Source organism: Chenopodium album, chromosome 23 (genome assembly GCF_948465745.1).
Source record: "Chenopodium album chromosome 23, dcCheAlbu1.1, whole genome shotgun sequence".
Lineage (NCBI taxonomy): Eukaryota > Viridiplantae > Streptophyta > Magnoliopsida > Caryophyllales > Amaranthaceae > Chenopodium > Chenopodium album.
This window is the reverse complement of record NC_137856.1, coordinates 36,323,263-36,338,384: the sequence shown is the minus strand read 5'-3', so window position 1 is coordinate 36,338,384 and position 15,122 is coordinate 36,323,263. Positions and strand designations below refer to the sequence as shown.

Here is a 15,122-nt window from a genome sequence, read left to right as displayed (position 1 = left end):
AAAAGATGTCGTGTTTGGGCCTTGCTCTCCCAAGTAATTGAACGGAATGAGCAATCAACTAGATAATACTACCTCCGTTTTTTATTAGTTGACACGTTTTGACTTTAGCACTATTCACACACCCCCCTTTGACCATGTTCTGTGATTTATACGTAATGAAAAATATGGTCATGTAGGGTCTTGTTAGATTCGTCACGGTATATAGTTTCAAAATATCAACTTTTTATAATTTTTACTTATCTGTAACTAAAGATATTATACGTTTTGATTTGTGCATTGGCAAACGTGGCTAAAGAAACGTGTCAACTAAAAAGAAACGGAGGAAGTAGGATTTTTATATTATTTGTAAATAAAGAAATTTTAAAAAAATATATAATTATTAAAAAGTTTAGCATTTATGAAAGTAAAAATAAAAATAAAAAAAAAAACAAAAAAAGGATCAAGAATATTATTAAACTATTTTATAAGAAAAAATTGCCGTTTAATACACTTAATAAAAACTTGTAGAATATAATACACTTAATAAAAATCAAAAGAATAGTTTTTCACGAAAAATCACAATAAACTTATTTCACTTATTGTATGATTTTTAATCTCTCTTCTAGACTACAACAGTACTTTTTTTTTGTTTGAAGTAAAATCTTATTACTTAAACTTAATTATGTTAATGTTTTTTTTTTCCTATGGAGCTTGGTAGTATTTTAGAAGAGGATATTAGGGGCGTGGTATGCCTCGTTTAGTTTCTCCCTAGTTTAGTTTAGTTTGGTTTGTTTTTGTTTTTATTTTTGTTTTGTTGTTTTCCTTTTCTTTTTGTTTTTTTTCTTCTTTTTTCTTGGTGATCTGTAACCTCATTTGGATCAAATTTTTTTTTAAAAAAAGATTTTTTCCTATGGCTAAGAAAGGATTATTTGACTATTTGTAGTCTTTTAGAAGTGTATGTAATAGAGAAATGAGAAGATAGCAGATCAGGAGATGTTAGGACAATTTTGCTCATTTCTTCAAATTAGCCTTAAATATTTGCTTATTTTGTAAAAACCATGGAATAATACAAACTTAAACTTTTATAACTCCCTTTTTTTAACACTCTAACCTTACTTGACCTATAGATTTGCTCTTTAAAAAAATTGAATGTGAAATTTTAATTAAGAGAAAAAGTAATGGAAAACTGTATTTTTTTTTTTTAAAAAAAAAAAGAAACAACTTGAATTACTTATAAATTATTTTTCTTGTCACGTTCCATTCTATACAAAGTGACGTTTACTAAGAGTATTATCTACTCTATCTCACCGTTAATATTTGTAATTATATATTTTTAAGAAGTATAAAAAGTTAATATAATGAAAATATACATAAAGATTAATTGTTACATGACAATAATATATATGTTTTTTTTATATATTAGTAAAAAGCATAATCAAAGTAACCGTATAATTACAAGTAAATGCTACAAAAATGATTACAAAACGGAGGTAATTAGCTGGTAAGAGTACTATAAAAAAAACGGCTTATCTTATATGTGGTTGGCCACATTATGCGATCACTTATTAAATAACAAAGTAAGACCTCAAAATAACCCCTATAATATTGACCGAATAACCCTTGTAATATTGACTGGGTAATACTGACGAAGTAACCCATGTTATACTAAAGAAGTAACCCATATTATATTAACGAAGTAACTCCTATAATGACTGACCAGTCAGAATTTGTGGAGGAAAAAAAAAAAAAAAGGAGGGAACACCTTTAAAAATATAAAGTGCTCGTGCAACTTTTCAAGATAAGAGTAACTCTATATGCTACTACTACCACACACCACAAACACAAACACAAACACAAACCCACACATTTCTTCCTTTAAATAGTACACTACATAAGCTTAAGGCATTTCCTAATTCATCTCTTCTTCTTCTTCAGTCAAAACACCTTTGTTTTTATTTATTACAACAATGGAGAACATTGTACTCTACCCTTCACCTGGAATTGGCCACTTAATCTCCATGGTTGAGCTTGGAAAGATTCTCTTATCTCACTCTTCTTCTATTTCCTCCATTACTATTCTCATCTTAGATTTTCCCTTTATAACTGGTTCATATTCCTCATACATGTCCTCTGTTTCTTCCTCTTTTCCTTCAATTAAATTTCTTTCTCTTCCTTCTGTTCCTCTTGCTCTTGGTGATCCTTTAAAATACCAGAATTTAGAGCATTTGAAATTCAAAATCTTTCGTAGTAATAATCCCAATGTGTTAGAATCTCTCAATTCACTTTCCCCTGTTTCAGCCTTCATTCTTGACTTCTTTTGTTACCCTGCTGTTGAAGTTTCTCAATCTCTGAAAATACCCACTTACTTTTTCTTCACTTCTAGCGCTTCTTCTCTTACTTTCTTTCTTAACTTCCCGGTATTCGACAAAATTTCCTCTGCTTCTTTCAGGGATCTTGACATTACTCTTGAGATTCCTGGGTTGTACTCTGTTCCAGCTAATTGTATGATTCAGCCAATGCTTGATCGTGGTGGAAGTTATCGTGAATTTGTTAAATTAGCTGAAACATTGCCTAAAGCTGATGGAATTATCATCAATACTTTTGAGTCATTGGAGGTAAGAGCTGTTAAGGCCTTAAAACAGGGGACTTGTCTTCTTGATACTTCAGTCCCACCTGTTTATTGTATTGGGCCTTTGATTGCTAACCGTGGCGACGGTTCGAAAAATAATGGTGAGCCGAGGCATGAGTGTCTAAAATGGCTAGACTCACAACCTAGTCAAAGTGTGGTTTATTTGAGTTTTGGGAGTAGAGGTGTGTTTTCTAAGGAACAATTGTGGGAGATGGCTTTTGGGTTGGAGAGGAGTGGGGTTAGATTTTTGTGGGTTGTTCGGGCCCCACGTCGTGAGGAAAAGGGTGATGCATTTTTTAAGCCGCCCGAGCCGGATTTGGACTCGATCCTACCGGAAGGGTTTATGGAGAGGACTAAGGAAAAGGGCTATGTGGTCAAGTCATGGGCACCGCAAATTGACGTGTTGGGTCATGAATCAATAGCTGGGTTTGTGAGTCATTGTGGATGGAACTCGACTTTAGAGGCTATTGATGCTGGAGTTCCTATAGTGGCGTGGCCACTCTATGCTGAGCAAAGGTTTAATAGGATAGTTCTTGTGGATGAAATAGGGATTGCATTACCAATGAATGAGTCTAAAGACTTATTTGTAAGCTCGAGTGAGATTGAGAAGCGAGTCAAGCAAATTGTACACTCCGAAGAAAGGGATGTTATCAAAAAACGAGTATTGGATTTAAAAGACAAGGCTAAGGATGTACTCAAAGAAGGAGGCTCCTCTAATGTAGCACTGACTACATTAATGGAATCATGGAAACGATGAAAAAAGGTCAACGTTCCAGTAATGTGTGATGTATGATAACATTGCACGGTAAAGCTTGATAAATTGTAATGTACGTTCTATTTGTCATGCTTAAGTTTTATTAAACTTGCGTGTGATCTCAAATATGTATGATTGTATGAACGTGATCAGACTATTTGTTTGGTTTTTGTTTTGTTATGTTATTATTAGCAGTTGTTAAGGGTCTTCATGAGTGTTCCATTTCTTTGTGCAAGATTACAAGCTATCCAGCTAATCATCGTGGTATTGGTCACACAATACTTCGTAGTATTTTTCATACTTTGAATCATTTGAGATAATGTACTGTGTTGACGTGTGAGATTTACATTAACATTTATTGTAAGAAATCAGTTGTGGCGAGTAGTTATTTTTTCAATTTCCCTCTTAATGACATTTAGGATCTAGCCGCTATACTTAATACTTCTTCAACTTTCATACGGAGTATTATACTTTGCCGACTTAATTAAATTGGAGGTTACAAGACTCATTATGACATAACCAAATCTTTAATTAGCTCATACAGAGTAGTTGAAAGTCTTGAAACTTAAAAATGAATAAATTGATGCTCATATACAGTAGTTTTTTTTTTTTTTTTTTTTTTTGAAGATATGAGGCTCATATAATTAGATGAACAGTGTCTAATCTGATAGAGAAAAAAAAAATATACAAATCACACGATGCAGTCTCAATTCAAAAATCCCAATCAATGTAGTGTAACAAAACAATAAGTTGGAGATGCGGGGGATCGAACCCCGTGCCTCTCGCATGCAAAGCAAGCGCTCTACCATTTGAGCTACATCCCCAGTTTTGCTCTCTCAATTTATTTTAAATACAACTATTATTAATGAACGAATAACACAGGCATTGTTTGCAACATTACTAAAGCAGTAAAGCGGGATAAGGACATAAAGTTGGGCCGGTTGGCCTCTCGTTATGGTCCACTTTATACAGAGCTTCATAAAATGAACCAGCACATGCTAATATAGTAATATGTAGCAACCGGGAAGTGTTCAGTTTTTTTTTTCTTTTTCTTTGAAAAAGAGTGTCCATGGACCAGTGATGGCAATTGGGGAGTGGGTGTGCCGGTGCGATGCCCCCCACCGACACACACACATACACACCAGTACCCGTATCTATACCAATACTCCAACAGAAAAAGTTATATCTATGTCATTATATATGTACTTATCATGGAAACGTGTACATATTTAACATTTATATATGTCCAAATGAGTATAAACCTAAATTTAGACCGAAATAATTATTATTCCGATAAAGTAAACCCTAATTACTTGTTCGATTCAAAATAGTTTGTAAACAATGAATATTCATAATTTTAAGCACTTAATTTATCAATGTAAATTTTCAAAAATTAATAACCAATTACTGCTACAATAGAATTTTTGTCAAAAATCAAAACTCAGCGCTTTACGGTGGTAGCAGCATTGATTTTGTTATTGATATGTCTCCCAATATCAACTGGGTTCTTGTAATGGACTAGAGACAAATTATGTGGCTATTACTTCATATTGGTCCACAATGGCTGTGAAAATATTGATGTGTTTGAGCACAAAAGTATGGCTTTTGTACCTCAAGAGTGATCATCAAGCTAGGGCATGAATGTGTTCAAGCTAAGTGGGCAACCCCTTTAGGTCTGTTTTCAATTCGGTCCATGTTGAAAGTCTTGTTTCACTTTTCATGAAAACAATAACAATTAATGTTACTTTTTACAAATTAACCTTTTTATGATATATTGATATGGTTCTCCTTTCTCTTAGCTTATTGATGCATCCAACTCGATCTTCCATGGCTTCTCTTTCTATCGTTTCTTGTGTTATACTTTCAATGTTCCTAATGTTCACTGCTAAATGATGTAATTTATGTTACATGTCTGAAAAAATTCATGAGAAGCATTATCAACATTTAATTCAATTATTAATTTTGTCAAAAATGATCCATGGCTAACTTTACTACTCTACAAGATTACAAATATTTAATTAAATTTCTTTTAAGTAGTGAACAATATGCTGATTTATCATCAGATAATCATATACATAAATTACATAATATGTTTAATTGATATTAGTTCATTGTCATCAAGATGATACTATTAAAATCAAGTTCGCCAAAAAATGCACTAACTTATGCACCACATCACAGACTATTAAAATCAAGTTCGCCAAAAGTCTAAGATGTTGGAGATGCGGGGGATCGAACCCCGTGCCTCTCGCATGCAAAGCGAGCGCTCTACCATTTGAGCTACATCCCCAACGATGAAAACTTGGCTAATTAATATTATTTATATAATTATAAATTCGTTTCTCTTTCTTTCTCCAACACCTTCATATATAACAGTAGGGTTTGTTGTTTAGTTACATCGTTAGTCAATTTGGAGAAGCTTACTTGCTTTAAATTTTATTTATTAATTTTGACATGCTTTTTTTTCCTTAATTGATTTAGTTAGTGGAATGAATGAATAATTATTCCATTTGTGACACTTTATATGCAATCGATCACTCAATATAACTAATTTTGTTTGTTCATTATATCATTTGTCCAAAAATAAACTAACAAGCAAAGGTAATACTTACTTCTAGTATTTTAATTCCATCCAATATCTTAATTTTGGTAATCACATCACTTAAACATAAAAAAAAGGACATTTTGTGAAAAACTACCTTATAAAACACTTTTTTTGCGAGAAATTACCTAATAAAAAAGATGTTGTAAGAAACTACCTTATTAAAAGGTAAACGTTGTAAGAAACTACCATTGATCGGAAAGTCACCGTTGACTTTCAAATTCCGGCGTTGACCACATCACGTGTCAATCCCGTGACTTTTAATTCACCCTTTCCCTCCTTTTTTTCTTAATTGGCACGTGACATGATGAACACCGGAAAATAAAAGTCAACGATGATTTTTCGACCAAGAGTAGTCTCTTACAACATTTATCCTTTTATAAGGTAGTTTCTTACAACATTTTTTTTATTAGGTAGTTTCTCGCAAAAAAAGTGCTTTATAAGGTAGTTTTTCACAAAATGTCCAAAAAAAAAAAAAAAGTAAATCTAAAATAAAAGCGTAAAATAGCTATTTAATTTTCTCTTTTACTTCAACTAAGTATTTCAGAACCAAGCCTTTGGTTCCAAGTTTGTCATCTCAATACCCCCAACAGCCATTATACAACGTAGATGATTAAACCCTATAATAGCCTAAGTTAGGACTGTGTACAACCATTGCACATACACTTGCACTAGAAATTCATCATTTCGAACATACGGAAAAAAAACATCTACCAGTTAGAATCACACCATTTTAAAACAATACAAGTCATTTAATTTTAATTTTTGAATAATAAGTTGTTTGGAAAGAGTTTGATCGAGTTACGTTGTAGGCAACGAACTAAGTTCACGTGTGGTAGTTGGTGATTTAGATTTACATCTCGTGAGTTGTTTTCTCCTATAAAATCATGTGCAACCAAACAGTGTGCACTTATTTAGCTAAACAAAAGTAATGGGGAACTCCATTATTATAACGAGTATCCTTATGCAAGGCTTTATAGTTTTGTTTTTTTGACAAAGACAAGACTCTTAAATTAAAATGACGAATAAAAATTGACAAGCTATTTTGGAGGTTTATACTGTTTTTATTTTGGATATATTTGATAAGGACCCCGTGACATCTTTTTAATTTCCTATTTGGCTATTTCATATACTTTGCTAAATTTCCATTTTCTTGCTCTTATAACCACAAACCAAGATTCTCTCTATGGCATGTGACTATGTGACCCATTCAATAATTGCAATCTTTATTCCTATGTTTTCGTCCTAACGACATAATACGAGTAACAATTTTGGAGTAGCTTTTAGTACTCCGTATTTATTTTGACTAACTTGATACATATTTTCCGATATCTCATATCTCTAACATAAATTGATCATAGTTGATTAATGTGTATATATTTTCGTGTGTTTAATTTAGATGATGCATGCATATTATCGAATTATTAACGTTTAGAGCTGATCATAGTCCCTAAATTAAAAGCGTCATTTTTCCTAGGATTCGATCTCATGGCTAAATCAAAGCCCCATTACTTCTCATTTTGGTGGGGTTTAACATTTTTTAATCAACAAAATCCCTCAAACTCTACTATATTGTCTTTTATACGTACTAAGGGAAAGTGAAATTAACAGAATATAACAATGAATGTCCCACGTCTTATTTTATGCTCATGTATGTATATATGTAACGAATCTAATCAATAAAGTACTAGTGAAAGAGAAATAATATAATTGAACTTATATATTCAACAAATTACAATAATTGTAACATTGCATTATTTGTACAACTTTAGAACAAACATTTTACATCAATTGATCACCAAATTAATCATTATTTTTTCATTTTTTGGATCTTGATACCCTCCTAATTAAAACCAACAAACAAAGCACTCTATAGAGCACAAAGAACCCAACTAAAACATAAACATTATTCCATCTTTGCCCTTCATGTAACCCTCTTTTTACCAACACATCATGTCCTGTTACCATACAACTCTTACTCTCTTCATACCATACCAAACACTTTGTTACAAGACAAGAATACTCATTTATAAGCAATGCATCAAGGGCATACTTGTACATTGACAAGTATTGCATGTAAACCCAATACTTAGGCATACTCTCCTTACCAATGAAGTACCCTGAGAAGAGAAAAAACCCGGCCAGGATCACCGTCACCAACGAGGTCCCGGCTATGTACGTTGGTGCAACCGAGCTAAGGAAGAGTACGAACGAGTTAGCCATAAGTACGATAACCCAAATCACTAGCACAAAGTACCCGAACGACAACCATGTAGCACATAGGCCTACTAGGAAGTACACCGAAAACGAGTAGATTATAGAAATGACTAGCAAATAAGGAAGAAAAACAAGGGTATTAGCTATAACATAAGATGACACTCTATAAACTCCACTAGAAGTTTCCCTTAATAAGATTGGCCTTTCATTAATAAAAATTGGTAGGGTTTCAGTTGTTGAAGATAGTAAAAATGTGAGTGTAAATGCAAAAAGACCTAATCTTTTTTGAATCCCTTCTTTGTTATACCCAATATTAATGTAAATAGTCCCTAAAACAAGACCAACAACAAGTGCTTCTAATGTATTTGTCAAAAGAAGTTGTTTTGTCCTATATATAATCTTCCAAAATCTTCTAGAAAGTGTGACTATCTCATGAACCCTTGAACTCTTATACTTAATCTTCTCTTTAATCTCAATCTTATCGCGGCGATTATCATTTGTGTTATGAGTAGGAGATGGAGGAACGGGTAGTTGGTTTAATATTTCCATGGCATATTCTAGGGCATTGAGTTGAGGAGGAACATTAAAACCATGAAAATTAAGGTGGTTTTGTAAGGAAGATAAACTTCCATGATGAAGAACTCTTCCTTTAGATAATAAAAGAATTTGATCAATAGTAGAGAGGATCTTAAAGCTAGGTTGATGGATTGATACAACGACGGTTCGATGTCTCGATATCGAGATCGATTTAAGGGTTTGCATTACATTGAAGGCTGATCCACTATCGAGGCCTGAAGTAGGTTCGTCGAGGAGGAGGATACCGGGGTCATGTAGTAAACTAAGGCCTATCGAAACCCTTTCGTTGTTCGCCTCCGGAAAGATTTTTTGTACACCAAGTGTTTGATAAATGTCGTAGACGAAGCTCTCCTAGGAGAGTCGAAACTACGTCGGAGATTTCTTTTGAGGTGGAGGTAGGGTGGAGGAGACGGGCGGTGAAGGCGAAGGTTTCAGAGACGGTTAAAAGGGAGAGACAAGCGTCATGTTGAGGTACGTAGGCGGAGAGCTTACGGTAGGAGGAAGGGGAGATTGGGTGGGAGTTGAGGAGAAGGGTGCCGGAGGTGGGGGAGGTTCGAGCGGCTAGGATGTCGAGGAGGGTGGATTTGCCTGCACCACTAGGGCCGACTATTGCGAGTATTTGGGAAGGGAAGGCGGTTAATGAGATGTCTTGGAGAATGTAGGTAGGTAGAGTGGAGGTGCAATCTTTGAAGAGGAAGGTTGGTGTGTAGGAAGAAGTAGTGGAGTTGTTTGTGGTGGTTTTAGTGTAGGAGATGGATGTGGCTGTTAGTTTGTAGGTTTTTCGTGGCGGCGGTGGCGGCGAGGGTGGTGGTGATGGGGGAGAGGATGGAGTGAGGTTATTATGATGCTCCATGGAATTGGAGGCATGAGTTGTGTAAATGATTGTGAAAATGAGGGTGTCTTAAGCTTAGCTTATTAATTGGCTTGCATTTGAGATTTTTAAAAAGGCCAAGTGGACTAGTGGAGTGGGGTTGTATGTGGAGAGTTTCATGTGATTTTGAATTACTAAGAGTACGTAACAAATTAATGCCATTTGTACTTATAGATTGTAGTGAAGTAATCTAACTATATCTGCAAATTGAGAAAATGTGTGCGGGTGCAGCAAATGGTTTGATAACCCATCTATTAATTCCTAACTTCTAAATACTTTAATCTATTCACAGTCACAAGAAATGTGATTATTATATGCACTACAATTTTATTTAATTTTTATTTTTTATTTTATTTTTTTGCATGGAACGAATACTGTTTATTAAAACTAACATTTTACGAAGCTTTCTCCTAAGTTAAATAATTAATCTATCCCGTCAAAAAATAAAATAAATAAATGATAAAATCTAATCATAACCAACAACCTTGTATAAGTAAATTACAAGAAATATTACCTTACTTAAAAATCCCATAAAAACAAAAACAATTGAAATAACACTTTTAAACCTTCCAACCTTAAGATCAAAAGTTTAAAATTGATGCTCCACGTTTCTATAAGTATATACTACCTCCTTTACATATTATTTGCAATGGTTTGACATAAAGTAGAGAGGAAAAATGTCTAGTCCTTGTAAATAATATGTAACGGATGTAGTATTTTCTCCGTCCCTTATTGATAGCCTCAAAAACATGTTTTGCTAAAGTCGTTTTTCTCAAACTTGTTATCACATAATAAGGGAAGTTATTGAGAGAAAACCAAACCCTAACAACCCGAAATTAACCCGATTTAACCCAAAAAAAAATATCATAATTCTTATAATTTTTAAGCACAATCGAAATGGATCTGAAATCTAACCCAAACACAACATACTAACCCAAATTGATTAACATAAATACAACTTTATCTATGAGATATGATTAACATAAATACAACTTTATCTATGAGATATGATTAATAAGACATCAAAACAAAAAAAATATGCACTATTAAGCAAAAACTTAAAGAGGGGTTTAGGGTATACCTCCTATACCGTCAATACCTATAACAATGAGATTGGCATTGTCATTGCTTGAATTGCAACAAAAACCAACCACTTAAGCAATGTCTCGATTTCTTCCGATCAATTTCATATCTCCAACAAAATTCTTTGGGTTAATCACTATTGTGTCGGACCTCTGCCTCTGACTTGTCTCAGCCGCAATATCAATGGGTTTGATTCAAATATTGTTTATCAAACTCCTTCATTGTCGGACTTTTCTCACCATACGGTGGCGGATAAATGAGAGTATCTTTCCATTTTTGCCGCTTCTTAATCCGACACTTCCGCTTTAATAGTTCGTATGTCCAACCATCAATAACATCTTAGCATCATAAACATATGAATTCTCTCCACCCAATCATAAATGGTTTCGTATTTTTTTTTATTATTATTTTTATAGATGAGTTCAAACAAAATTTAAAAAATTATATTAAAATTATTCATAAAAAAACAAATTACGTTAAACTACACATATATTATATTACACGCGTTGTACGATGGTGATAACTGATAAGTAATTTTTTCTAATTCATATTAGGTGAGATAAGTAATTTACCATTTTATTTATATAACAAATATTGGCTCCACTATTCAACCTATACTTATCGATTGAAATTCATTGGGATTCAAACTACGTAACATTAAAAAAACATGTATTAAAATTATATATTAAATTAACAAATTACATGAAACTCTAACATCACACAAAAAATAATACGGAGTACAAAAAAATCATGAGTAAGATAACATCTATTCCGTATCTATATGTGTTAATGATGTGTAATATAATATATTGCAATGAATGTTATGAGCTATATAAACAGTTGATCACATATGTAAGAAGAGGGAGGAAATGACAAGATGTCATGAAAAATTGATGCCATGAAAAATTGAGAATTAGAGCAGTAACAAGCAGTAGGATGATTTGTTGATATATTTACGAAACATTCATGCTGACTAGATGATTTGTTGATATATTTACGAAAATGCCATTAGATAAACAAATTTTATTTATCATCAAGATAAATGAGCTCTCTCGGTTTTCAAATTAAATACTTCCTCTGCTTTTAATAGTTGCAACACACCTTTTATCACGTTTCCCTTGTTTTTTGGGGCCCTGAGTTGTCGCCCACTCTGCACCGGCCTAGCCCTGCCACTGTGTATTCTTCAAGTTGGGTGAATGATAGATGGTTTGGATTTACTCAAACTCTCAATCCATATCAATGTTTCGTGGATCATTTTCAAAGGTGTTATTGGTTCGTATCAACTAAAGTTTTCAAGATTAATAGTAAGTCATGTCATTACTAATTTGAAGTTTTATCACGGAGTTTGTATCAAATAAGTTTGCAAGACTAAAAGTTAGGGATGTACACAGTTTGGTTTGGACCGTAACCAAACCAGACCAAACTGCATTTTAGCGGTTTGGTTTGGTTTACGGTTTGGAAAAATATGGTTTGGTTTCGATTTTTGGGGAAATATGGTTTGCGGTTTGGTTTGGTTTTTCGAAAATTATAAACCAAACCAAACCGTAAACCAATAAACCGCATTTTAATATTTATATAATTTTTAATTAAATTAAAATAGTTATTATATATTATAAAAAAAATTAAAAAAACAAAAAAAAACATGAAAAATCATTAGAAAACTATACAATCAGTATACAACTATACTCTATACTCATTCTCAAATATCAATACTTAAAATTCAATAGGTTATATAACTCATATTGCTCTTATTGTGTTAGCACTTAGCACTTGATTAGTTGGTTGTTATTTTTATTAAAACTTTGTAGTAAAATTTAATCCATTTGGGCTAATTATTTAAAATTTATTATAAATTCATTAATATTTGACAATTTTTAGGAAAAAATGTCGTCTCATCATAAACCGCATCAAACCGCATTATTACGGTTTGGTTTGGTTTGGTTTCAATACTAGTATGGTTTGGTTTGGTTTGGAAAATTGAACAAACCGTATTTTGCGATTTGGTTTGGTTTAGACTCAAACCGCACCAAACTATACCATGTTCACCCCTACTAAAAGTCATATCAATGCTAACTTGTAATTTGATTATGGATTTTTGGATACGTATCAATTAAGTTTGTAAGACTAAAAGTCATATCAATGCAACTTTGCAGTTTGATCACGAAATATGTTGTTGAGTTTTTCATGTCTTGTTAGATGCAACTCTTGCAAGAATTCATAAATTTTCGTAGTTCATACTTTGTACATATGTAGCCAATGGCGGATCTTGAATCATTTTTTTTCGAGGCCAAGTTGTCAATTGATGGATATTAGTAAAATAAAAATAAAAATAAAGAATAAGATACCAATCGTAAAAATGTACTCTAACTTTCAAGTGAGCATAATTTATCAACCTCATAACGTCTTGTCTCCTAAAATCTAATATATATATATAAAGGGGAGTTTTTTCCCGAGTTTTTAGAGAGCCACGTAGGATTTAATTTTTTTAGAACGCCACGTAGGATTATAAATTTTGTTGTAGCCAATCAAATAAGAGATATTAAATTCTTTTATAATTAAATAATTCAAATGCCAAGTAAGCAAAATTGGCGAATGAAATTTTTATGTTTAAACTAATTAAATATTATATATTATCTTTTGATATCAGGAATTTTATCCAAATATATAACAAATTTTAGCACATTAATACAAAAAAAAAAAATACAAAAAAAAATCTAACAAACCGTGCATCGCACGCGCTTCATCTAGTAATAAATTGGTTTTGAGTGCTCAAACTAATCAAAATAACAAAAAATTTTAATTGAAAAAAATAAAAATTGAAAACCTCTTTTTTTTTTTTTTTTTTTTTTTTTTTTTGAAATAATACGATTTATAGGACATAATTAATAACATTAATTATTTAATGTAAAACGAAACCTGATGTTGTTCAAGGTGCAAATACTTTATTAATTAATGGTTTGAAAGGAAAGAATGAATGTAGTAAAAGAGGAAAAGACTTTTAAGGGTTGTCAGTACTTTAATGGCTTAGGAATTGGGTAGCTGTAGGCCTGTAGTAGTAGATTACAGTAGTAGATTAGCAGATTAGTACTTTCATTACTACTACGTTATTTCCCCTTCCTAAGGAAATTAAAAAATAAATAAATAAAAAAAAAACAATTCATTTTATTGGGTCTTTTACCTATTACTGTACATTTTTTTCCCCAAATCTTTCAGGGGTCAAGCCTCATTAAGTCCTAACTAAGGTCCGCCTCTGTACGTAGCACCTAATAAAATCAATACTATTTGTACACTATGTCACCTTACAAATGAATTGCACATATGCTGCCGTATTGCCAAAGACCGCAGCAGTCTTTCTCTAAATGTAACTATGTAACTTAAAGTCTTTTTTTTTTTTCTTTTTTTTTTTTTTTTTTTTTTTTTTAACTAGAACTTAAAGTCCTTGACTCCTTTTTTTACCTTCAAAAGAAGGTCATCACTTTGAGCCACTGAAATCGTCTAGTTATAAATTACAAAACATATTTAAGTATTTCACTTATTTCAATCTTCTAAAAAGTAACATATTTTTCCTTTTAATTATTTGTGTGCAATTACAAATAGGAAAAATTCATGCTTTCAAATAAATCAAAACAGCTCTTAAGTGTATTAGTGTACAATTTTTCAAGAAACAAAATCAAATTTGTGCACAATTATTGATGAGAGGAGACATAGAGAAAGTGGGGTTGTAAGGATAAATTATTTAACCAAGCTTTTATACGGAGTAAGGGCATACACAATGGTTTGTTCACTTGACACATCATCATTACACGAATCTCTACCTAACAAATCTTTCTTCAACAATAAATTAATTTATTTACAGGTTTATGTAGGGGACCCACTATCTTCAATGCTAATATAATATAGTGGGCCCCACAACATTTTTTTTCGTTTTTTAAAAAAAAGAAGAGAAAAGGTTAAATTTTTGCCAACTCAACAAGTTCAAACCGGTTTGTGTAGACAAATCTTTAGAAAACAAACTAAAACCCACAACAAGAGGTTTGTTCACAAACCTCTAAATTGTTCCTACAAACCTCTCCACAAACCTCTTATTGCTATTGCCCACCCAGTATTTATTTTCAACATACAAGGCACACAATATTTTCTGAATGGAGGATGTATAAACTAGAGCTATTAGTCATACTACTTTACTACGTATTAGACAATTTTGTGAGACAAGCAGAAGTTACACCAAAATTTTCAAAATACATGTAACTTGTTTTCATCAGTCTTTGTAGAAAAAAAAAATGTTCCCGTCATTTTTAAATACGTGTATCACTTTGACTGATAACACCCACGTCAATGTAAACATATCTTTTATTGTATATTTTTAGTTAAAAAAAAATATTCATTGTCAACTTGCTCAACTCCAAGCTTT

At 32.3% G+C, this 15,122-nt stretch overlaps 1 protein-coding gene, 2 non-coding genes and 1 pseudogene across 3 annotated transcripts; 1 reads left to right on the top strand and 3 right to left on the bottom strand.

The window, feature by feature from the left end:
* The first annotated feature begins 1,844 nt into the window (after positions 1–1,844).
* On the top strand, positions 1,845–3,738 carry LOC145608471 (UDP-glycosyltransferase 88B1-like). The gene has a single exon (XM_081664087.1). It carries the CDS (start codon positions 1,947–1,949, stop codon positions 3,363–3,365), a length of 1,419 nt encoding a protein of 472 aa, XP_081520213.1. The 5' UTR covers positions 1,845–1,946; the 3' UTR covers positions 3,366–3,738.
* Positions 3,739–4,113: 375 nt separating this feature from the next.
* Positions 4,114–4,186, bottom strand: TRNAA-UGC (transfer RNA alanine (anticodon UGC)). The gene has a single exon. It is a non-coding gene; the product is annotated as a tRNA-Ala (tRNA).
* A 1,393-nt stretch (positions 4,187–5,579) lies between these two features.
* On the bottom strand, positions 5,580–5,652 carry TRNAA-UGC (transfer RNA alanine (anticodon UGC)). The gene has a single exon. It is a non-coding gene; the product is annotated as a tRNA-Ala (tRNA).
* Positions 5,653–7,782: 2,130 nt separating this feature from the next.
* Positions 7,783–9,652, bottom strand: LOC145609325 (ABC transporter G family member 8-like; annotated as a pseudogene).
* Between the last annotated feature and the right edge of the window lie 5,470 nt (positions 9,653–15,122).